Raw genomic sequence first — 26373 nt, 5'->3', positions numbered from 1 at the left:
AGAAGTGAGAACAGGTTATTGAAAAACTAGAGGAAAGGGCAATCCTTGTTAGAAAGTCGCGAAGAACTTATAAAGTGGTAAATAACTTAACCATTTTCTGAAGTTTTGTGGAAGGTAGAACTTGAGCGTAATAAATTAGGACATATAGCCGAGGAGATTTCTAAGCAAAGTGTTGAATGAACAGCTTGATTTCTTTTGACTGCTTATAGTAAAATATAAAGGAGAGAGATGAATTGAAGTAGGAGTTGCTCAGCAAAATGGAACCAGAGGTTGAAGATTTACGAAATCATCAGTCTATCCATATTGCAAAAAATGAGAAAGCATATTCTGAAGGGAACACCAAAGGTGTGGCCGGACTGTCATTCATTGAATTTAATGAGTTTCTGGGATTATATAAGTAGAAACACTTCTAGTTTGAAATAAAGATGTAATGAACGAAGGCTGTTCAGCTTCTTAAATTTTACAGGACAGGGATATTAGAGTTATTTGGCTGTGAACATGTGTTTTTCTTTAAGAAGAGAGAAAAGTGACCTCAAAAGTGATTCTGAGATTATCAGGCTTCAGCAGGCTAGAAGGTCTCTGCTGAAAGCGTTGGGTCTGGTACTGCTCTGTAGAGCTATGGTGTGTAGGACCCACGCCTAGGTCTCTTTGGGTCACATGCCACTCTGGGGACCTGGAGAGCAGAGTATGAAACCAAGGAGAATTATTCTCCAACCTTTAAATCTAATGAAATTTACCTTGCCAGATGTTGGACTTCTTTGGGACCTAACACCCCTTCTTTCTTTCCTGTTTCTCCCTTATGGAATGGGAATGTCCATCTTTTGCCTGTCCCACCACTCGGTTTTGGAAGCACATGACTTGTCTGGTTTCATAGGTTCACAGCTGGAGAGGATTTTGCCTCAGGATAAGTCATACCTCAAGTCTTACCTGGGTATGATTTAGATGATATTTAGATATAACTTTGGACTTTAGAGTTGATGCTGGAATGAGTTAAGAATTTTGTGGCTGTCGGGAAGGAATGAATGTATTTTTCAGATGAGAAGAACATGAATTTGGGAGTCTATGGTGGAATGTTATGGACTGAATGTATATGTCTCTTCAAAACTCAAATGTTGAAGCCCTAACCCCCCCCAGTGTAGTGATTTTTTTTGTGAGGGTCTTTGGGAGGTAATTAGGTCGTTGGGGTAGCCCTAGTCCCTAATGGAATTGGTGCCCCTGTGGAGACACTAGAGAGTTTCATCTCTCTCCACCATGTGAAGATGCAGTGAGAAATTGGCTTCCTGCAAGTCAGAAAGAGAGTTCCCATTAGTACTCAATCATAATGGCATTCTGATCTCAGACTGTGATAAATAAATTTCTATTGTTTGAGCTACCTTGTCTTAGGATACTTTGTTATGTACCAGAACTGTGAGAAATAAGTTTCTATTGTTTGAGCCATCTAGTCTATCCTACTTTGTTATGGTAGTCTAAAAGAAAACAAGGCATTTAAAAATGTGTAGCCCCTTTGTGTACGGAGACTGACTGATTCTTAGATGTCTGATGTTCCTTAGCTCTTAATCTTTCCTAATTGTGCTACATTTATGGGCCAGAGGACACTATAACACCTTTGTAGTTATTCAGCTAATTCAGATATGTAAAGAGAGAATCTATGGAAATTCTGTTATAATTGATTTCTTAGTACCACTAGAATTTCTAACTATAAACATATTATGTTAAATGCTTGATTTTGAGAAGTTAACAAAATCGAGTTTAAATGTATGTTTATACATTTGACCCTTTTTGAAAGATTTAAGTTTATAAGATTATTATTTTCAGAATGTAAATTATTGAGTTACTATCTCACTGTAGGTCAGATAACTGCAGATAAATATGAAATGTGTATTCAAATTTGGAGAGTTGTCAGATATGTCAAGTTGTATCTTAATATCCTTTCAGAGAATATTAAAGCTTGAGAGATAAGCCATACAGTGTAGTAAATTTCTCTTTCTTCATCCTTTATTCTACCTAGTATAGTTGTATATTAATAATTTTTAAATGATTTTTTGTGTACATTTTTATTAAAGACAAGTGTTAAACCTATAATTCTTAATTCATAGACTCAGGAAATGTATGAATGAATGATGCATATTTATATCATCTTATTTACTATGTATTAAGAACATCTTTTTCTAGGTATGTGGATTGTGAGTGAGTGTACAGAACTTGAAATATTTTTATGGTTGTTAGAAAAACAGGTTTTTTTCTTGCGGGCTTGGATTTCTTTCTTTCTTTTTTTTTACGTTATCAGAAACTTTAAGATTTAAACATTTTTCTGTATAAAAGAACCACAGTAATCATCTGTTTGACTATCCTGAATCATACACATAGGAAAGTAATCACAATGTTTGGTTACTTCAATTATGTGTTCTTATTTATTTGTGATATATTTATACTTTTCTGTACTATTGCTTGTTGTTTACTTTAAAGACAAAAACAGATTGGAGGAGCAGGAATAGAACTTAGGTAAATATTTCCTGAGTATACATTATTTTTACACAAATTACCCTTTCTTTGAATATGTTAGCAAGGGAACTGTTGTATTTTTAAAAAAAGAACAAAAATAGCTGTACAAATCTACACATTTTCCTTGACCTTCTACGGCATATTGTGTGTGGTTTGATTTTCTTTTTAGTTACTGGAGTGTTTTCTTCTCAGAATGAAATGAATTTTATTTTAAAACTACACTACAGCAAGTATTATCCTCTAATGTAGCATCACATTGTTAATTAATTGTGTTCATTAATTCTCTCTGCTTATGAAAATTTGAAGGACGTACATTATGAAGCAGAGTACATTAGCTTGCATCATCCTGCTATCTGTGTGAGGAAGCACATTTATACCATTATTATATTCGTAGTTGCTATGCATTTGCTTCTGGGCTGTTAATTTACACTAAAGTGGATAATTACTGAAGTTGCCTTTCTGCTTGACTTTGATTCCTAGCAGCTCAGATATTCAAGTATGATTACTGTGCTATAAGTTTTGAGATTTAGTTTTCTTTTCTGAAAATTGTCTTTGAAGCTCTGTAAGTACTACAGCATTGTTGGTTTCCAGGCAAGGTGTTTGGTTAACCTTATTCCAAAAACTTAGCAAAATATAGAAAATGTTTATTCTTCTGTGCTTTAAAGCTTTTATCAAATTATTTGAAACAATTTGATGATGTTTAACTGGTAAGTGCTGTACCAAAAACCAGTTTCTCCACTTGAGATAGAAGACTCCACTCATTAATGAGATTGTGCTGTACAAGTTTCTGTTCCCAAATCTGTACCACTGTTTATTCAAAATAGAAATAGTATATGCTGGTTAAGTTCCCAGGCTAAACCACAGAGATGTGTTCATAACCTCAGGTTGCCGACCTCTGATATTGAATGTACTGACTTGAAATTCTAGGACCTGGGAGCAATACAGTACAGGAGAGAGTAGGAGGAAAAAAAGAGCTTTCTCTCTTTGCTAGCTGCTAATTTATGAACCCTAGGAAGTCTTTGCCTTTTCTAGAGTTGCCTGCAATTTTAAATTTAAAAATTTTAAACTTTATAAAACTGGAATTAGTGGAATTGTAGCCAATGTAATTGGAGCCATGTTTAAACATTTAAGGGAGAGGTATTTTTGCCATGGGCTCAGTTTCGTTTTACAAATCCCTAAACTTAGTATTATTTAGATAATTACTTAGTCCTTCTTTTCACACTTGAATACATATATCTTCTAAGTACTACACTTGTATACAGTTGACTACTTGCTGGTATAGGAGAAGGACAGTGATCACAGTTTTGTGTTTTTGATCTTTTGCAGTTTGGGACTAGGACCTTTTTGTAAATGTATTTCTTGTTTCAGGGTGGAGGTGGGGTGTACAGGAAAATGTATATATTTTGTTTTTCCTGGAAAGATCTTCTATTTATTGTTTTGTATGATTTAAATACTTTCTTTTTATTGTAGGTTTATGGTAAATATACCAGCTCTAGAACAGATGAATCAGATTTTACACATCTTGTTTATATTTTTACCCTTTTTCTGGGCACTCGGGACCCTACCCCCACCTGATGCACTTTTCTTATGGGCAGTGGAGCAGGTTTTAGAGTTCGGCCTTGGAGGCTCATCTATGTCAACTCACCTACGGTAATTATTTTCAGTATTAAAGTGATAGTGTAATTTATTCTCAAGGAACATTTTTTTTCTTTTCAAGCAGATCTTTTTTTTTTTCCCCCCTCTGCAGGTTGTTAATAATGTTCATCATTTCTGCTGGAACAGCTGTAGCATCTTATTTCATTCCCAGCACTGTTGGTGTGGTTCTTTTCATGACTGGACTTGGGTTCTTACTGAGTCTTAACCTAAGTGAGATGGTTCTTGTCTTCAAACACAGTGTGACCAGACACAGAGTTGGAACCAAATCTAATGCTTTATCCAGTGGTTCAGAAATCCGGTTCACTTGGAGGGAATACCTTTTCTACAGCATTGTATTAGTCTTGGCCCTCTTAGAAACTGGTTTGTTGCATCACTTTGCTAGTTTCTCACAGATTTCCAAAAACAGTCCTCAGGCTGTTGTTGGCTATACTTTGATGATATTATTTATAATACTGTGGATACTTAAAGAAATTCAAAGTGTCTATATCTTTGGAATTTTCCGGAACCCTTTCTATCCAAAGGATGTGCAAACTGTGACTTTATTCCTAGAGAAGCAGACAAAGCTTATGAAGATTGGTGTTGTCAGACGGATTTTAATAAATCTAGGTAGGCAGATAAAACGTAATAAACTTGCATTATATCTAGGAAGTATACAAAAATATTACAAAATTCCTGTCATTTGTATAATGTTATATTGCTATAGATATTCTTTTATGTTTTGGTTTGTTTGCTTATTCTTTCTTAATTAATTGCTTGAATGTGCTCATAAAAATACAGGCCAAAATTAAATATGGTAAAAGATTATTTTGCCTTCATTAAATTTGTCTCTTTTTTGTCTTAGTGTCACCTTTTGCTATGATAGCATTTCTTTCATTGGACAGTTCCTTACAAAGGCTTCATTCTGTATCTGTCTCCATTGGATTCACAAGAGCTTTTAGAATGGTAATACTAATATGCACTTAATAGTATGTTCCTGTTCCCAAATTATGATTTTGTTTAGCAGCTTACTTAAATGATCAGATTCTGCCTAGTTATGGTTCATTTGTGCGCTGCAGGTGTGGCAGAATACAGAGACTGCTTTATTGGAGACAGTCATTGTAGCGGCAGTGCACTTGCTGAGCTCCAGTGCAGACATGTGGTGGAGCAGAAGCCTGGACACAGGGATCAAACTCTTACTGGTGAATATGTTTTTTAATATCTTGAATGAGATGTATTTCATATACCATAAAATCATTCACTTAAAGTCTGAAGTTCTGTGGTATATATTCAGAACTTTGCAGCCATCACCACAATCTAATTTTAGATCATTTTCAACATCCCAGAAAGAAACCTCATACACATTAATAGTCATTTCCATTCCACTCTCCATCCATTCTACTACTCCAGCCCCAGCAACTATTAATCTACTTTCTGTCTCCAAGGACTTTCCAGTTCTGGACATTTCACATGATCAAAATTATCTAGTATGTTGTCTTTTGCATTTGGCAAAAGACACAGTTGTCTTACTTTTTCAATATAGGATTTTCATGAATGTGAACTCTCTTTTTGTGATTTTAATAGTGCATTTCTCTGAATGCTAATGGTTCGTCTTTATGTATATTTATTGGCCATTTTTATATGTTTTTGAAGGAAATGTCTGCTCAAATTCTTTGCCCATTTTTACCCAGGTTATTTGCCTTTTTACTGTTAAGTTTTGGTTTTTTTTTTTTGTTAAGTTTAATAAGAGTTCTTCATATATTCTGCATAAGTTCCTTGACAGATATATGATCAGAAAAAATTTTCTCCCATCCTATAGGTTTTCTTAAGCTTACTTGATAATGTCCTTTGAAGCAAAAAAGTTAATTTTTATGAAGTTCTGTTTATTTCTTTTGTTGCTTGTATTCTCTGGTGTCATATCTAATAAACACTGCTTTCAAGATCACTTGAAGATTTACTGTGTCTTCTAGTTCTTAACACTTGATTCTGTGATCTACTTGGAATTAATTTTTGCATATGTTATGAGGTAAATTTCCAAATCCATTCTTTTGTATATGGATGTATGGTGGTTTCAGTATCATTTATTCAAAAAACTATTTTTCCCTTTTCTTGACACCTTGTCAAAAGTCAAGCAACAAATATAAGGGTTCATTTCTGGACACTCATTCTCTTTTCCATTCGTCTATATATCTGTCCTTATGCCAGTACAACACTGTCCTGATTACAATACTAGCTTTGTAGTAGTTTTAAAATTGGGAACTGTGAATCTTATGATTTTGTTGTTTTTTTTTCAAGATTGTTTGACTATATTAATAATTCTTAAATGTTTATAGTATTCATTATGTATCTTAATATATTTTGTTCTATGTAGTATTTTGTAGTATTGAAGCTATCAGCTTTTCTCTTTGGGAAGCTTTTAAATTACTAATTCAGTTTCTCTACTTGTTATATGTGAATTCAGATTTTCTGTGTCTTCTTGAATCAGTTTTGGTAATTCATGTCTTTTTCTTAGAAGTTGTCAGTTTCATCTAAGTGACCTAATTTGTTGGTGTACAGTTTTTCATAATATTCTTTTATAATTCTTTGTGTCTTTTTCTGTAAGGTTGCTGGTAATGTTATCTGTTTCATTCCTGATTTTAGTAATTTACATCTTCTATGTATTTTTCTTGGTTAGTCTGGCTAAAGGTTTGTCAGTTTTGTTGATCTCAAAAAAAAAAAAAAATCAGCTTTTGGTTTCATTGATTTTATCTATTATTTTTCTATCCTCTGTTTTATTAATTTCTACTCTAATCTTTATTATTTCTTTACCTCTGCTTACTTGAGATTTAGTTGCTCTTCTCTAGTTTCCTAAAATGGAAGATTAGGTTACTGGTTTAAGATACTTCTGTTCTTTTGCTATATACAGTTGTAACTATAAATTTCTCTCTGAGGATTGTTTTTGCTGTGTCACAAGTTTTGATTTGTGTTTCATTCATCTGAAAATGTTTTCTTATTTATCTTGTGATTTCTCCTTTGACCTGTTGGTTATTTAGGAATATGTCTTTTAATTTCCACATTTCATTCTGTTGTTGATTTAATTCACTTTTGATTGAAGAACATACTTTTCATGATTGTATAAATATATTTAGAATGATTTCAGTCAGTTGAGATTTATCTTATGGCATGATGTATAATTAAGATTAAGATTTCTTAATCTGTAAAGTATTCTCTAAAATAAGGATAAATTAAGTATAGTTGCTTAGCTGTTACTTCTAGTTCTTAACAAGCATGTAAGGCAGAGCTTTATCAACCATAAGATATAGCACTCTGTCATTTCTCTTTAGTACTGCTTGTTTTTAAGAGAGCCTAAACTTTTAAAAGTATAGTCTCATTTGCTAATTGTGGGAATCAAGAAAATTAGAGAATCTTACATAAGGGCAATTTCCTCAAAAATCTTGGGGCAATGATAAAATTACATTGTTTTTCTTTTTTGATCTTGAAAATTCATGAAAAGTATTTAAGAATAAAAAAGTCATTTTTATGTCTCTCCAGGTTGGTATCATGCGTGATCGTCTGATTCAGTTCATCGCTAAATTGAAGTTTGCCGTGACTGTGCTTGTGGCATCATGGACAGAGAAAAAACGTAGAAAATCAACCACCACTTTGGGTGTACTCAACATCGTCTTCTCTCCATTCGTGTTGGTCGTCATAGTTTTTTCTACACTACTCTCTTCTCCCTTACTCCCCCTCTTTACCCTTCCTTTGTTCTTGGTGGGGTTTCCTCGGCCTGTTCAGAGTTGGCCAGGAGTGGTGGGCACCACAGCCTGTGTGTGTGCGGATACAGTGTACTATTGCCAGATGGTCCCGGGTTTAATCACTGCGCTGCAGTCTGCAGTGGCAGCTGGGAGTTTAGGTAAGTGAATGGGTTGTGTTTACAACATCCTCACTAATATATTTGAAGTATAGGAAAATGAACACACAGAAAAACAGTGTTTTGATCCAGCTATTATACAGATTCTAATACTTTGATGTGCAGGCAGACAGACTAAATATGAAGAAGTATATCTTCTTGTTTTGAGGTAAATAAAGTCATAAAAATACTGAGTGAAAATTTCATTAACACCTTAATTTTGACAATTTTTAAGAAACATTTTCTTGACTCAAATTGGGTTATAGTCCCACCATGAAGCATGATAACACCTTATTTTCCAAAATTTTTATGAATTTATGATGAGTTCATGTCAGGTAGAAGTAACAGCTTAAGCCCATAGAGTGAAAACCAGTATTATATATCAAATTGAAGAACTTAAAGAAGTGTGCTTGTGTCTTACTAGTTATTATCTACCAACTTCAGCAATCTGACAAGGCTAGAGGCAAGGTAACATAAAAGCTTTGGCTGTGATCCATAGCCTTCCAAAATGAAGTGCTGTATGAATATTAGCAAGATTTTTTATGAGAATGGACTAATATTATAATCATAATTTCGTGATAGCTTTCTAATTTCATCATACACTATGTAAGTTCAACTGTTTTATATTTCTAAAGGTTGGCTTTAGAGAAGGCACAAACTGATGACAATAGTTCGTTGTCTTCTGCTGTATACTTTAGCCCCATATTTGGTTTAGATATGGCCAGTGACTTCCTAGCACACTGACTCCATTGGCAGAGAATAGCAATTGAAAATTGGAACTTTAATGTTTACTTGGATTGAGTTTTTTAAATTCTCTATTAAGTGAGATAACTTAGTAAAAACTTTTTGTAATGCAGATTTTTCATGAGTAATCATTTTCCTTTCTTATAGGAAATATTTTACACTTTTAATACTTTTATCCAGTTCCAATTAATTTTTATTATTTAGTGCAGTGCCACTTTTTAAAATACCTGTAAGGTTAAACTCACATCTGAAATAATAAATAACCTTATTATCAAATCAATTACATTCATCCGGTAAGTGTGTTTTAAGTATTTCCTGGAGAAAAAGCAAACAAACAACAGTGAGGTAACATTTCACACACATCTGATTGGCAAAATGTAAAAAAAAAAAAGTCTGATATTAACAAGTGTTAGCTAGGGAATGGAAATAGGAACTCTCAAACCTTGCTGGAAGGGACTGTGTAAATTCATACAGCTACCTTGAAGAGTAAATTTAATAGTCTGTAGTAATGACGTACATATCTCATGACCTAAGGATTCCAGTTTTAGATTTTATGGTCCAGTGATTCCAGTTGTAGAGAAACTCTTGCAAATGTGTTTTGGGGGTCCCAGGTTTGATGATCTTTTAGGACACATAGGACTCAGCATACAGTTGTGCTCATAGGTAAGATTTAATATAGCAAAAGGATGCTAAACAAATACAGCAAAGGAAAATCACATGGGGTGAAAAGACTTGGTGAAAGCTTCCAGGCATCCTCTCCCAGGGGGGTTACACAAAACGTGTTTAATTTCCCAGCAACTTCTTGTGACAGTATGTGTGGTATATTGACTACTGGGGAAGCTTATTTGAGACTCAGTGCCTAAACCTTATATTGAGGGCTGGTCATGTAGGCCCCTCTGTCTACCACATGCCAAAATTCCAGCCTCCCAAAAGGAAAGCAAGTGTTTAGTATAAACTGTATTCTTTGCACAAACAGTTTAGGCCCAAAGAGAGACTGTTTATCAGTTAGGGTAGTGAAATACAAGTTTCCAGCCAAGGGCCAACTTTGTAAGCAGACATTTTATAGCAGTACAAACAGATTTGTACAAAGTAATTTATGCAGCATTATTTATAATAATGAAAAATTGGGAAACGTGAAGTGTTTATTAACAGGAAAGTGAACATTTAAATTTAGCTACATTCATACAACCAGTCCATCCGAAAGGAGATCAGTCCTGGGTGTTCATTGGAAGGACTGATGCTGAAGCTGAAACTCCAGTACTTTTGCCACCTGATGCGAAGAGTTGACTCATTGGAAAAGACCCTAATGCTGGGAGGGATTGGGGGCAGGAGGAGAAGGGGACGACAGATGATGAGATGGTTGGATGGCATCACCGACTCGATGGACATGGGTTTGAGTAGACTCCGGGAGTTTGTGATGGACAGGGAGGCCTGTCATGCTGCGATTCATGGGGTCACAAAGAGTCGGACACGACTGAGTGAACTGAAGTGAACTGATATAATGAATTCTCAGTGCAGTTACAGTGAATGAGCTTTGTAGTCAATAAAATATCTCAGAGATATAATGTTAAGAGAAAAACTAAGTTTTAAGAGCATTTATATTATAGTCTGGTAGGTAGCATTTTATGTAAGTTTTTAACAGCACAAATCATTTTTATAGGCATGTATATAAAAATGTCCAAAATATATTTGTTTTCCTAATATATTTAGCATGTATTTAGAATTTTATGTAAGAGGTTCTCATTTGTTGTTTTTATGGAAAATATATTCTTAAATTCTTATTATCACCTATAGTTTTCTTTTCCAACTGTTCCTGTAAAAAGCTTAATTTCTCCTGATATGCAATGGATAGTCATTTGTATTTTTGACATAAAAAGAGGGTAGAAAGAGTTATGAATTAGTTCCAAGTGTTTTATTGATTTTTTTAAAATTCACATGGCAAAATAAAACAAGCTTGAACAATTACTTACTTTTTTTTCTAATTTGTTTTAGGTCTCCTCTTACCTGGGTCTCATTACTTGGGCCGTTTTCAGGATCGTTTAATATGGATAATGATTCTAGAATGTGGCTATACTTATTGCTGTGTTAACATTAAGGTCATTGTGCATTTGAAATCTCTCTTGTACAAGTTAAAATTTTGTTAAGCACACATCAGAGACTTAATAGCTCACTTTGAAAGAGTATCTTTTAATTGTGAAAACACCTAGGATTTTAAAAGTATATTTCAATATGCACATATTGATAGACTAGTGTTGACTATATGATAGAGCATAATAACAAAGTACACTTGCCCCCTTTTCATCTTTTTATCCTTATCTGGGTGAGCATCTCAAAAAGGTGACTGAGTAATATTTTCTTTACTCCTATATCATATAAGCATTCTCAACTTAATAAAAACCTTCTTTTGACCCCACTTCCCTTACCTGCTAACACTCTTTGTTTTTCTCCTTTCAGAGCAAAATGCTTTATTAGAATTGCTTATCATCATGTCTCCAATTTTCATTTCTCCCATTTTTTCTTCAACTTACCCTAGTTTTTGACCCTTTCTATTATGCTACTGAAAAACCTAATGTCAAGGTCTCCAGTGACTGACGATTGCTTAATCCAATGATCAGTTCTTACACCTGGTCTTATTTGACCTGTCAGAAGCATTTGACACAGTTGATCTCTTGACTTATTTCACGGATTAATCCTTGAGAGTCTCCTCGGATGGTTCCTTCTCTCTTCCTTAACCTCTTAATATCAGACTGGCCCAGGTCTTGCTGACAACTTCATCCTTCTGGTAGCTCAGCTCAAAAACATTTGGGCTTTAGTCTAGTGATATTTGATTCCTTGTTTACTTCTATACCCCACATCCAATCCAGTAAGAAATCTTATTGGCTCCACCATTGTCATCCTGTATCCCACCACTTCTCACCACCCTGCCCTCAGCCCCTTTCATCCTTTTTATGGGTAACTGCAATTGCTTCCTAATTGGTCTCTGCTTCTACTTCTGATCCCACAACTAGCCTATTACCACCCAGAATGATCTTTAAAATCTAAGTCAGATCATGCCACTTCTCTACTCAAAATTCTACAGAGGATTTCTTCTTTTGTTCAGAGTAAAAGCCAAGGCTGTAAATGGTCAAGCTCCCAGTTTTCTATTTTGTCTCATCTGCTGCTTTAACTGTCTCACTCCACTCCAGCATACTGGGTGTTCCTTCTGCTGGAACACCCTTCTTTTCAGGTAACCACACAGCTAACTCTCTCACCAGCTTTAAGGCTTTGCTCAGATGTCACCTCAGTAAGGTCTACTATGACTATTCTATTTAAAATTGCATACCCACTCCCATCCTGACTGCACTTCCAATCCTCCTGGCTTGCTTTACTTTTTCTCTGTTTTTATAGCTCTATACCTTCTAAAAAACTATGTAACTTACTTATTAATTTTATTGCTGATTACCTGTGTCCCCCCACTTTTCTAACATAAAAGTCACAAGAGCAAGGATCTTTGTTTTTATTTAGAGACTGTATCCTAAGCCCCTGGAACAGTGCCTGGCACATAGTAGGCCCTTAGTAAGTATTTGCTGAATGAATAGTGAATGAATGAATTTTTTTGTCTTAGCATAGATTGGATAAAATTTCTATGATTAGAAACTGTTCCTTTAGTCCAGTGGTTCTCAAAATCCAGTTCTTCAGATTAGTAATTTTAACATCTCCTGGGAACTTATTAGAAATGAAATTTTGAGGCCTCAACCCAGACCTACTGAATCAGAAACTCTGGGGCAAGTGCCCAGCAGTCGGTTTTAACAGGCCTCCCAGTGTTTCTGACTCACCTAAAGTTTGAGAACTAGTGTTCTAGTCTAACATGTACAAGTAGGAGAAGGCAAAAAATCATGCAAAATATGGAGGCTATTTTCATTGCTTAATTTAGTTCTATTTTTAAATGGTATGGTTTTAAAATACCTAATAATGCAGGTCCTTTTATAATCTTTTGTGCTCCATGTAACACTTTAAAAATTTGACAAATCACTTTCATTACTTACTTTAATCTTCACAGTCCTATATGCCAGGGCTATTTTTCTTTGAAAGAGAAGCAAAAGGAATCTCAGAGGGTTAGTGATGTACTCAGGATTGTGTACTAGCATCTGAGCAGAGCCATTATTTAAAAGCAGTTTCTAATGTCACATTCCATGTTCTTTCCCTGGATCACAGTACAACCTAACATCATTGCCTTTTATTAAAAACACTGGTAGTTTTGAGAAAATGTATAAATAAGTAAGCAATAATTACAATAATAATAATAGTAAACAGTGAGCTGATGTATCCTCTTCAGGTGATTCATTTTAGGGAAGTAATCAAAATGTGTTTAAAATTTATATAGGAATATATTGAAAGCATTCTTTCAGTATATATTTGTTGCATACCTACTGTGTGTCAGACACTGCTTTAGGCACTGAGGATATAGGAGTAACTGAAAGAGAGCTGATTGATGGAGTTTATATTGTAGTTGGAGGAGATAGAAAATAATCAAATACATAAACTTTTATTATTATTTTTATGTTATAATTTTTAAAAACTTGAACAGGATACTAGTTAAATAAATTATGACATATCTATACAGTAGAATAATGCTAGTATATAAAGTAGAATGGAAAGGATACAAAATTATGTGCATACTATATATTTCCAATTTTACTCCTTTCCAAATTTTTATAATTTAAAAAAGTTCTTAATAAGTGTGATTTAATCTTGACCTACAGTCTTAAAATTATGGTCATACTCATTAAAATTGTTTTGCCAATTTCTATTGGAATTTCTATAATGTCTTTAAAAATGCAGCATTATTTTTCATTTCCATATCCAACATAAAAATGTATCATTAAGTTTGAATTAAGATTTGCTCTCAGGTTAAATAATTTTTGTTTCATTTTACATATTTTTATTATGAGAATGCAATCCATGAACAGTTACAAAACTGGTTACTTTTCTTTTTGTAATAAGTGATCATAAGCTCAAGTACTTTTAATTTCCTCTTTAGGGGTTAGAATTGCAAGAGACATCCTGTCACACTGCTGAAGCTCGAAGAGTTGATGAAGTTTTTGAAAGTGCCTTTGAACAAGAAGAATATGTAAAATTATGTTCCATTAATGAACACTTTGGAAATGTTTTGACACCCTGTACTGTTTTGCCTGTGAAACTCTATTCTGATGCCAGGAATGTCCTGTCTGGCATAATTGATTCTCATGATAACTTAAAAGAATTTAAAGGTGACCTTGTTAAAGTACTTCTGTGGATACTTGTTCAGTACTGTTCTAGAAGGTCTAGCATGCTGGAGAATGCTCACAAAACTGAAAATAAAGGGAAAGCATCTCTAATAATCCTGCCTGCTTTGAATACTGAACCACAAACTGAATCCCCAGAAGACACAGATAGTTTAAATTCAGAAAATTTGGATGACTGGTCTGATGATGTTTTTGGTGAAGAGCCAACTATCAAAAAAGGAAAAGATGAAAAAGATCAGTTGAAAGTATTGCCAGGTATAAATTTGCCTATTCCCGGTTCAGTAGAATCACAGAACATTGGTAGTCATTCTATAAACACAGTTACTGAAGAGAGTCTTTACCAAGCAGTTGCACTTGGATACCCTGCCATTGACAAAGGAAAACAAGAAGCCATGGCATATATCCCTCTCATGGAGTTCAGTTGTTCTCATTCTCACTTATTAAGCTTACCTGAAGAGTGGATGTCTAACTGTTTACCTAATTCCAAAATGAAGGAGATGAGTTCATTATTTCCAGAAGACTGGTACCAGTTTATTTTAATGCAGTTGGAATGTTTTCCTTCAAAAGAAAATGCCTCAAATGTAGGGGAAGAAATTGCAAAGGACAGAGTTCTAAAAGACTTGTATGTTCGTACAGTAATGACTTGTTACTTTAGTTTGTTTGGGGTAGACAATATGATTCCTAGTCCTGGTCATATATTGAGAGTTTACAGTGGTGTTTTGCCTTGGTCTCTTGCCTTGGATTGGCTCACAGAAAAACCAGACCTGTTCCAACTAGCCCTAAAAGCTTTCAGGTAATTTATTTTTATTACATACAAGTTTTAATATTGGCGGGAAAATGTTGATTTAAAAAAAAAAAAAAACTTAGAAGGAGATGCTCTTCCATTTTTAATTTTAAAAAATGATCACTTTCCTACAGTTGAAAAAAAAAAATGCTTCGTATGTACTATGATTATATCCAGAATACACTTAAATTTGTACTTCTTTTTTTTATGTGGAGTATCTATTTTATATGGCTTTCTGGATTTTTTTTCTTTCAACTCTTATCATTTCTCTTTTTCTCTGAAATATGTATGATTTTAATTTAATGTCTTAAAAATATTGATCAAACTTAAAATTCATTGTTTCTCCATTTTTTAAGGTACACTCTGAAACTAATGATCGATAAAGCAAGTTTAGGTCCAGTAGAAGACTTTAAAGGGTTGATTAACTGCCTTGAAGAATATGAAAGTGACTGGTACATTGGTTTGGTATCTGATGAAAAGTGGAAGGAAGCAGTTTTACAAGAAAAACCATACTTGTTTTCTCTGGGATATGATCCTAATATGGTAAGGTTAAAAATGTGTTCCTAAACATTTTTTTATATAAACCTTAAAGAATAGAAATCAGTTATAAAGTATTTAACCTCAGTAATAGAGATAACATTCTAGGTATAAATATATCAATTATATTGGGACTTCCCTGGTGGTCCAGTGGTTAAACTTGCATGCTTCCAATGCAGGCAGCACAGGTTCGACTCTGGTTGGGGAACTAAAATCCCACATGCCACACAGTACAGCCAAAAATTTAAAAAGTAAATAATGAACAGCCTAGAAGAAAGGGCAGATTCTTAGAAAGGTACAGTCTCCCAAGACTGAACCAGAAATACAAACTGTGAGCTGAGATTGAAACTGTGATTTTAAAATGCCCAAGAAACAAAAGTCCAAGACCGGATAGCTTCACAGGTAAATTCTGTCAAACATGTAGAGAAGAGGTCACACCTCTGCATCTGAAACTCTTCCAGAAAATTGCAGAGGAAGGAGCACTGCTAAGCTCATTCTATGAAACCACCACCTGATACCAAAATCAGACAAAGATACCATAAAAGAAAACAGGCCAGAATAAAAACTCTAGATTCCTGGTTGGTGACCTCATCAATGCACTGGAAGGATAAGGCACCCTGACTCCATAGGGAGAGGGCTCAGAAGTTCTGCAGAACCTCCCAGACCTCACCCAGAGGTACAAGTGTCTTCAACAAGATTCTCCCTCTTCCAGTGATTAATGACTGGGACACCTTAACAGGGAGGAACCTCCACAATAAAGAGGAACCACAAACTTCCAGCATACAGAAAGGCCACCCCAAACACAGCAACCTAAAGATGAAAAGGCAGAGAAATATTCAGCAGGTAAAGGAACATGATAAAATCCCACCAAACCAAACAAAAGAGGCAGAGATAGGGAGTCTAACTGAAAAAAATTTTCAGGATAATGATAGTAAAAATGATCCAAAATTTTGAAAACCAAATGGAGTTACAGACAAATAGTCTGGAGACAAGGATTGAGAAAATGCAAGAAAAGTTTAACGAGAACCTAGAAGAAATAAAAAAATAGTTGATCAATAATGAATAATGCAATAACTGAGATCAAAAGCACTCTGGAGGGAACCAACAGTAGAATAACTGAGGCAGAAGATAGGATAAGTGAGGTGGAAGATAGAATGGTGGAAATAAATGAAGCAGAGAGGAAAAAAGAAATGAGGACAACCTCAAAGACCTCTGGGACAATGTTAAACACCCCAACATTCAAATCATAGGAATCCCAGAAGAAGAAGACAAAAAAGCCATGAGAAAATACTTGAGGAGAGAATAGTTGAAAACGTCCCTAAAATGGGGAAGGAAATAACCACCCAAGTCCAAGAAACCCAGAGAGTCCCAAACAGGATAAACCCAAGGCAGAACACCCCAAGACATATTAATCAAATTAATGAAGATCAAACACAACAAATATTAAAAGCAGCAAGGGAAAAACAACAACCCACAAGGGGACCACCATAAGGATAACAGCTGATCGTTCAATAGAAACTCTTCAAGCCTGAAGGGAATGGCAGGACATACCTAAAGTGATGAAAGAGAAAAACCTACAACCCAGATTACTGTACCCAGCAAGGATATCATTCAAATATGAAGGAGAAATCAAAAGCTTTACAGACAAGCAAAAACTCAGAGAATTCAGCACCACCAAACCAGCTCTTCAACAAATGCTAACAATCTTCTCTAGACAGGAAACACAGAAAAGGTTTATAAACTGGAACCCAAAACAACAAAGTAAATGACAACAGGATCATACTTATCAATAATTACCTCAAATGTAAATGAGTTGAATGCCCCAATTAAAAGACAAAGTCTGGCTGAATGGATACAAAAACAAGACCCCTATATATGCTGTCTACAAGAGACCCACCTCAAACCTAGGGACACATACAGACTGAAAGTGAAGGGCTGGAAAAAGATATTTCATGCAAATGGAGACCAAAAGAAAGCAGGAGTAGCAATACTCATATCAGATAAAATAGACTTTGAAATAAAGGCCATGAAAAGAGGCAAAGAAGGACACTACATAATGATCAAAAGATCAATCCCAGAAGAAGATATAACAATTATATATGCACCCAACATAGAGCACCGCAGTATGTAAGGCAAATGCTAACAAACATGAACGGGAAAATTAACAGTAACACAATAATAGTGGGAGACTTTAACACCCGACTCACACCTATGGATAGATCAACTAAACAGAAAATTAGCAAGGAAACACAAACTTTAAATGATACAATGGACCAGTTAGACCTAATTGATATCTATAGAACATTTCACCCTAAAACAATGAATTTCACCTTTCTTCCCAAGTGCACACAGAACATTCTCCATGATAGATAACATCCGGGCCGTAAATCTAGCCTTGGTAAATTCAAAAAAATTGAAATAATCTCATACATCTTTTCTGATCACAATGCGGTAAGATTAGATGTCAACTACAGGAAGAAAAACTATTAAAAATACAAACATAGAGGCTAAACAACACACTTCTGAATAACCAACAAATCACAGAAGAAATAAAAAAAGAAATCAAAATATGCATAGAAATGAATGAAAATGAAAACACAACAACCCCAAACCTATGGGATTCAGTAAAAGCAGTGCCAGGGGGAAAGTTCATAGCAATACAAGCCCACCTCAAGAAACAGGCAAGCAATCAAATAGATAACCTAACTCTACACCTAAAGCAACTAGAAAAGGAAGAAATGAAGAACCCCAGGTTAGTAGAAGGAAAGAAATCACAAAAATTAGGGCAGAAATAAATGCAAAAGAAACAAAAGAGACCATAGCAAAAATCAGCAAAGCTAAAAGCTGGTTCATCGAGAAGATAAATAGACAGGCCATTAGCCAGACTTGTCAAGAAACAAAGGGAGAAGAATCAAATCAACAAAATTAGAAATGAAAATAGAGAAATCACAACAGACAACACAGAAATACAAAGGATCATAAGAGACTACTATCAGCAACTATGTGCCAATAAAATGGACAACTTGGAAGAAACAGACAAATTCTTGGAAAAGTGTAACTTTCCAAAACTGAACCAGGAAGAAATAGAAAATCTTAACAGATCCATCACAAGCACAGAAATCGAAACAGTAATCAGAAATCTTCCAACAAACAAAAGCCCAGGACCAGATGACTTTACAGCTGAATTTTACCAAAAATTTAGAGAAGAGCTAACACCTACCTTACTCAAACTCTTCCAGAAAATTGCAGAAGAAGGTAAACTTCCAAACTCATTCTATGAGGCCACCATCACCCTAATACCAAAACCAGACAAAGATGCCACAAAGAAAAAACTACAGGCCAATATCACTGATGAACATAGATGCAAAAATCCTTAACAAAATTCTAGCAAACAGAATCCAACAGCATATTAAAAAGATCATACATCATGACCAAGTGGGCTTTATCCCAGGGATGCAAGGATTCTTCAATGTTCACAAATCAATCAATGTGATACACCACATTAACAAAAGGTAAAAACCATATGATTATCTCAATAGATGGAGAAAAAAGCCTTTGACAAAATTCAACATCCATTTATGATTTAAAAAAACCCTCCAGGAAGCAGGCATAGAAGGAACATACCTCAACATAATAAGAGCCATATATGATAAACCCACAGCAAACATTATCCTCAATGGTGAAAAATTGAAAGCATTTCCCCTAAAGTCAGGAGCAAGACAAGGATGCCCACTCTCACCACTGCTATTCAACATAGTTGTGGAAGTTTTGGCCACAGCAATCAGAGCAGAAAAAGAAAAGGAATCCAGATTGGAAAAGAAGAAGAAAGAAGTAAAACTGTCACTGTTTGCAGATGACATGATCCTCTACATAAAAAACCCTAAAGACTCCACCAGAAAATTAACTAGAGCTAATCAATGAATACAGTAAAGTTGCAGGATATAAAATTAACACACAGAAATCCCTTGCATTCCTATACACTAACAATGAGAAAACAGAGAAATTAAGGAAACAATTCCATTCACCATTGCAACAAAAAGAATAAAATACTTAGGAATTAATCTATCTAAAGAAACAAAAGACCTATATATAGAAAACTATAAAACACTGATGAAAGAAATCAAAGATGACACAAATAGATGGAGAAACATACCATGTTCATGAATCAAAAGAATCAATATAATGAAAATGAGTATACTACCCAAAGCAATCTATAGATTCAATGCAATCCCTATCAAGCTGCCAACGGGATTTTTCAGAGAATTAGAACAAATAATTTCACAATTTCTATGGAATTACAAAAAACCTGGAATAGCCAAAGCAATCTTGAGCACAAAGAATGGAACTGGAGGGATCAATCTGCCTGACTTCAGCTATTACTACAAAGCTGCAGTCATCAAGACAGTATGGTAATGGCACAAAGACAGAAACATAGATCAGTGGAACAAAATAGAAAGCCCAGAGATAAATCCATGCACCCATGGACACCTTATCTTTGACAAAGGAGACAAGAAATTACAATGGAGAAAAGACAATCTCTGTAACAAGTGGTGCTGGGAAAACTGGTCAACCACTTGTAAAAGAATGAAACTAGAACACTTTCTAACACCATACACAAAAATAAAATGGATTAAAGATCTAAACGTAAGACCAGAAACTATAAAACTCCTAGAGGAAAACATAGGCAAAACACTCTCTGACATAAATCGTAGCAGGATTCTATATGACCCACCTCCCAGAGTAATGGAAATAAAAGCAAAAATAAGCAAATGGAACCTAGTTAAACTTAAAAACTTTTGCACAACAAGGGAAACTATAAGCAAGGTGAAAAGACAGCCTTCAGAATGGAAGAAAATAATAGCAAATGAAGCAACTGACAAGGAATTAATCTCAAAAATATACAAGCGACTCCTGTGGCTCAATTCCAGAGAAATAAGCGACCCAATCAAAAAATGGGCTGAAGAACTAAACAGACATTTCTCCAAAGAAGACATACAGATGGCTAACAAACACATGAAAACATGCTAAACATCAATCATTATCGGAGAAATGCAAATCAAAACCACAATGAGGTACCATTTCACGCCAGACAAAATGGCTGCTGTCAAAAAGTCTACAAACAATAAATGCTGGAGAGGATGCGGAGAAAAAGAACCCTCTTACACTGTTGGTGGGAATGCAAACTAGTATAGCCACTATGAAGAACAGTGTGGAGATTCCTTTAAAAAATGGAAATAGAACTGCCGTATGACCCAGCAATCCCACTGCTGGGCACACACACCGAGGAAACCAGCATTGAAAGAGACACGTGTACCCCAATGTTCATCACAGCACTGTTTACAATAGCCAGGACATGGAAGCAACCTAGATGTCCATCAGCAGATGAATGGATAAGAAAGTTGTAGTACCAAAAAAGAAAGCTGTGGTACATATACACAATGGAATATTACTCAACTATTAAAAAGAATGCATTTGAATCAGTTCTAATGAGGTGGATGAAACTGGAGCCTATTAAACAGAACAAAGTCAGAAAGAAAAACACCAATACAGTATATTAATGCATATATGTGGAATTTAGAAAGATGGTAACAATGACCCTATATGCGAGATACAGATGTAAAGAACAGACTGTTGGACTCTGTGGGAGAAGGCGAGGGTGGGATGATTTGAGAGACTAGCATTGAAACATGTATATTATCATATGTGAGATAGATCGCCAGTCCAGCTTCGATGCATGAGGCAGGGTGCTCGGGGCTGGTGCATTGGGATGACCCTCAGAAATGGGATGGGGAAGGAGGTGTGAGGGAGGGTCAGGATGGGGAACACATGTACACCCATGGCTGATTCATGTGAATGTATGGCAAAAACCACCATAATATTGTAAAGTAATTAGCCTCCAAATAAATTAATTAAAAACAGGCCAGTATCAATGATGAATATAGATGTAAAATTTTTCATTGAAATATTAGCCCACTTATCCCAACAATACATTTAGAAGATCATATACCATAATCAAGTGGGATTTTTCTGAGGAATGCAAGGATTCTTTAATATCCACAAAAAATAAATGTGATACACCACATTAACAAATTAAAATATATGATCATCTCAATAAATGCAGAAAAGGCTTTTGACAAAATTCACCATCCATTTATGATAGATAAAATACTTTCCAGAAGGTAGGGGTATAGAGGGAACATACCTCAACATAATAAAGGCCACATATTGACACCCACAGCTAACATTATACTCATGGTATCAAGGAACATGAAAAATGTTCAGTATTGCCAGTTATTAGAGAAACACAAATCAAAACTGCAGTGAAATATCACCTCAAACCAGTCAAAATAGCTAATATTAAAAAAAATCCACAAACAATAAATGCTGGAGAGAGTGTGGAGAGTTCAAGGAACCCTCTTATACTGTTGGTGGGGAGGTAAATAGGTACAGCCACTATGGAGAGCAATACAAAAGTTCCCTAAAAAGCTAAAAATAGTTACCATATGATCCAACAATCCCACTCCTGCACATATATCTGAAAGAAGACAAAAACTCTAATCAAGAAGATCCATGCACCCTAGTGTTCATAACAGCACTGTTTACCAATAGCCAAGACATGGAAGCAACCTATATATCCACTGACAGCTGAATGGGTAAAGATGTACACACACACACACACACACACACACACACATGAATACTACTCAGCCATTAGTGGTTCCTTGTGACTGGGGGGATTAGGGATAGGACGGTGATAGCTAAAGAGTACAGAGTTCCTTTTTGAGGTGCTGAAAATACCCAAAAATTGTGGAGATAGTTATACATATCTGAATATACTAAAAAGCCATTAAATTATTTGGAATATGAAATATACCTCAATAATTGGATGATTGTTAATATTTATGACTTACGTTTTGCTGAGGCCAGATGGAGTGAGGGAATAGAGAAGAAAGAAAGAAAGAAGTGAGTACAATGTCAGGAAATTTTTTTATTTCACGCTTAGTCAGAGAGCAACCAAATAGAAGTGATTCTTGATTTTGAAGACAAGCAACTCATGTACATTTTGATATATTACTTTCTGTTTAAGTTTGCTTAACTACAGTGGAGTTTTTCTCTAAGTTTATAAATAAAGGCCTGAATATAATCTCTCTTCTTTTTCTTTCTCTTCAACCTCCTTTCTTCTTTACAGGGAGTTTACACTGGGAGAGTACTTACCCTTCAAGAATTATTGATCCATGTTGGGAAGTTAAATGCTGAAGCTGTTAGAGGTCAGTGGGCCAATCTTTCATGGGAATTGCTTTATGCCACAAATGATGATGAGGAACGTTATAGTATACAAGCTCATCCACTACTTTTAAGAAACCTTACAGTACAAGCAGCTGATCCTCCCCTGGGATATCCAATTTATTCTTCAAAACCTCTCCATATACATTTGGTGTAGACGCCATTTTGACTTGTAACTGTATTGTGAGCAAATGAGATGTGTTTATTTTTTCATTCTAGAAAAGTTAACATTGTGATTCCTTATAACTTCACTGGACTTACCTCTCTCCTCCTACAAGTCAGATGCCTGAGAAAAGCTAAGCTCTATAAAGTTGATTTTCTTAGATATCCTACTGGTATAAAACAACAACTTTATGTATAATATAAAAGTTAGAATTAGTTGGCCAGTATTTGTGCCCTATGGATTGTGGTAGGCTTTGATAAATATAAAACATTTGTATAAGATTATAAAATGAATTTTTTAATGCTTTCTTTAATGTGTGATAAGTGACTTGCCTTAGAGAAGTCAAAAACTATGTATATTTTACATGCTTAAAAGATATGCATATCAGTGTTTTTTAAGTAATAATAATGGATCCTACTGAAGGTTGCAAAATGTACATATATTTATTTGAAATATAATTAAATTTTATAGTATTTTCAAACTTTCTGCTGTTTATTTTAACATTTAACATGCTCTGAATGTTTTCATATAATCTATTCAGTTTCTTTTCATATACTTCAATTCAGAAAGCTTAAAAACTTTTAATAAAATCTCTTCCAAAATAAATTTTTATTTTTTTCCCAGATAGCCTTTTGATATATTTAAAAGGAAAAGGGTTCATCCCATTCATCATGTACTCAGCAGGATTAGCAACATTAAGGTAACCTGATTATGACTGTTAGAGGCCAGTCTGTAGATCTGGCTCATTGTGCATTTCTTTTCCACTGAATATACTGATTCTGAAGAATGACTTGCCCAATAGGACTACCAGTTACTATTGTCTTAAGTTGTTTGAACTCAAACCAAAAAAGATAGGAGACAAATTTTCATAATGTGATCAGGGTTTTATTTTCATTCTTTTGCTGCTTAGGAACTTTTTACAGGAACTTATAAGGAGGTTAAATAATGAATTGTCATCATTTGAGAGGAATTTTCTCTACACCTTACTTTGTTTTCATCTATGTTGTTGTTGTTCAGTCTCTCAGTTGTGTTCAACTCTTTGTGACCCCATGGACTGCAGCATACCAGGCTTCCCTGTCCTTTACAAACTCCCAGAGCTTGCTCAAACTCATGTCCATTGAGTTGGTGATGCCATCCAACCATCTCATTCTGTCATCCCCTCTCCTCCTGCCTTCAGTCTTTCCCAGCATCAGGGTCTTTTCTCATGAGTCGGCTCTTCACATCAGGTGGCCAAAGTATTGGAGCTTCAGCTTCAGCATCAGTCCTTCCAATGAATATTCAGGACTGATTTCCTTTAGAATGGACTGGTTGGATCTCCTTGCAGTCCAAGGGACTCTCAAGACTCTTCTCCAGGTGCTGCAGTGGTGCGACCTGGGCAACGGCCGGTCTAACGATGGCTGGCATGTCGGCTCTGAAGCGACTGTCGCCTTTCACTCACGTTGGAGGCCACCCCTTCAGAGGCCGCTGCACGCGGGCAGCTGGAGCCCATGGGCTGGCAGAGGTGCGCACATCGAGCCCCGGTACAGACAGTTCCCGCAGCTGACCAGATCCCAGGTGATCCAGGGCGAGTTCTTCAGTGCAACCATGTGGTTCTCGATTCTCTGGTGCTTCTGACACGACTCAGATGCTGTGCTGGGTCACTTTCCTTATCCCGACCCTTCCCAGTGGACAGATGAGGAATTGGGTATCCCTCCGGATGATGAAGACTGAAAACAGAGGCTCAGCTCTTGCCAAATGGGTGCACCCCATGTTTCTTGTTATGTTTAACATTTGTCTGTAAACATCTTTTGACTTTGCACATATGATGGTTCTGAAGAAACAGTGCATTTTATAATAGCATAAAGAATAAGTAACACATCAAAAAAAAAAAAAAAAAGAATCTTCTCCAACACCACAGTTCAAAAGCATCAATTCTTTGGCACTCAGCCTTCTTTATGGTCCAACTCTGAAAAAACAATAGCTTTCACTATATGGACCTTTGTTGACAAAGTAATGTCTCTGCTTTTTAATATGCTATCATGTTTTTAATATGATGGTCATAGCTTTTCTTCCAAGGAGCAAGTGTTTTTTAATTTCATGGCTGCAGTCACCATCTGCAGTGATTTTGGAGCCCACAGAAATAAAGTCTGTCACTGTTTCAGTTGTTTCCCCATCTATTTGCCATGAAGTGGTGGGACTGGATGCCATGATCTTAGTTTTCTGAATGTTGAGTTTTAAGCCAACTTTTTCCCTGTCATCTTTCACCTTCATCAAGGGGCTCTTTAGTTCCTTTTCACTTTCTGCCATAAGAGTGGTGTCATCTGTATATCTGAGATTATTGATATTTCTCCTGGCAATCTAGATTCCAGCTGTGCTTCATCCAGCCCAGCATTTTGCATGATGTACTTTGCATGTAAGTTGAATAAGCAGGGTGACAATATATAGTCTTGATGTATTCCTTTCCCAATTTGGAACCAGTCCATTGTTCCATGTCTGGTTCTAGCTCTTGCTTCTTGACCTGCATACAGATTTCTCAGGATGCAAGTAAGGCAGTCTGGTATTCCCATCTCTTTAAGAATTTTCCACAGTTTGTTGAGATCCATACAGTCAAAGGCTTTAGCATAATCAAAGATGCAAATGTTTTTCTGAAATTCTCTTGCTTTTTCTGTAATCCAACGGATGTGGCAGTTTGATCTCTGGTTCCTCTGCCATTTCTAAATCCAGCTTGAACATCAGGAAGTTCTTGGTTCATGTACTGTTGAAGCCTAGCTTGGAGAATTTTGAGCATTACTTTGCTAGTGTGTGAAATGAATGCAGTTGTACAGGAGTTTGAACATTCTTTAGCATTGCCTTTCTTTGAGATTGGAATGAAAACTGACCTTTTCCAGTCCTGTGGCCACTGCTGAGTTTTCCAAATTTGCTGGCACATTCAGTGCAGCACTTTCACAGTATCATCTTTTAGGATTTGAAATAGCTCAGCTGGAATTCCATCATCTCTACTAGCTTTGTAGTGATGCTTCCTAAGGCCCAGTTGACTTTGCATTCCAGAATGTCTGGCTGTAGGTGACTGATAACACTATTGTGGTTATCTGGGTCATTAAGATATCTTTTGCATAGTTCATCTGTGTATTCTTGCCACCTCTTCTTACTATCTTCTGCTTCTATTAGGTCCATACCATTTCTGTCCTTTATTGTGCCTTTATTCTACCTTTATTATTTTCATCTATAGTACCCTTTATTTAGTCTGTAGTAGCCTCCTGGGTTGGTAGTACAATAATACATTCTCTATAGTAATGACTGAAATTACTTGAAATGTACCAATTAGGTTTTTATTACTATTATTCCTTTATTATGTGGAACAGTTCAGTACAGCAATGTTAAAGGATACTTTTTTGGACTAATTTCAGTTAATGAATTCACGAGATTTGTGTGTTAGTCATTTTGGGGGAAACAATATAGTATAGTTATTAAAATGGGATTGGTGTTACATCTGAGTTTGGATCTCAGGCTTATGATTTATGTAATTGAGATGTATTAGCTGGAAATACATATATATATACACACATATAGACAGAGAAGTTTGGTGGGCTACTGT

The 26373-nt window shown here is 35.5% G+C and overlaps 1 protein-coding gene across 5 annotated transcripts in view; it reads left to right on the top strand.

The window, feature by feature from the left end:
- PCNX4 (pecanex 4) overlaps positions 1 to 26373 on the top strand; it is a 99139-nt gene that overhangs the window by 14287 nt on the left and 58479 nt on the right. For 3 of the 5 annotated variants that reach the window (XM_061156942.1, XM_061156940.1, XM_061156943.1), the window contains exons 3-11: positions 3973 to 4152; positions 4250 to 4764; positions 5000 to 5100; positions 5214 to 5336; positions 7666 to 8026; positions 10760 to 10863; positions 13788 to 14824; positions 15172 to 15358; positions 22542 to 22620. In XM_061156942.1, the coding sequence (XP_061012925.1) occupies positions 3973 to 4152; positions 4250 to 4764; positions 5000 to 5100; positions 5214 to 5336; positions 7666 to 8026; positions 10760 to 10863; positions 13788 to 14824; positions 15172 to 15358; positions 22542 to 22620 (2687 nt within the window). Of the gene's footprint in view, positions 1 to 3972; positions 4153 to 4249; positions 4765 to 4999; positions 5101 to 5213; positions 5337 to 7665; positions 8027 to 10759; positions 10864 to 13787; positions 14825 to 15171; positions 15359 to 22541; positions 23723 to 26373 lie in introns of those variants that run through there. The other 2 variants (XM_061156941.1, XM_061156944.1) reach the window with 2 other exon arrangements.

The sequence above is a fragment of the Dama dama genome, chromosome 12, assembly GCF_033118175.1.
Source record: "Dama dama isolate Ldn47 chromosome 12, ASM3311817v1, whole genome shotgun sequence".
Lineage (NCBI taxonomy): Eukaryota > Metazoa > Chordata > Mammalia > Artiodactyla > Cervidae > Dama > Dama dama.
The sequence above is the reverse complement of the archived record's forward strand: the minus strand, read 5'-3'. Positions and strand labels throughout refer to the sequence as shown.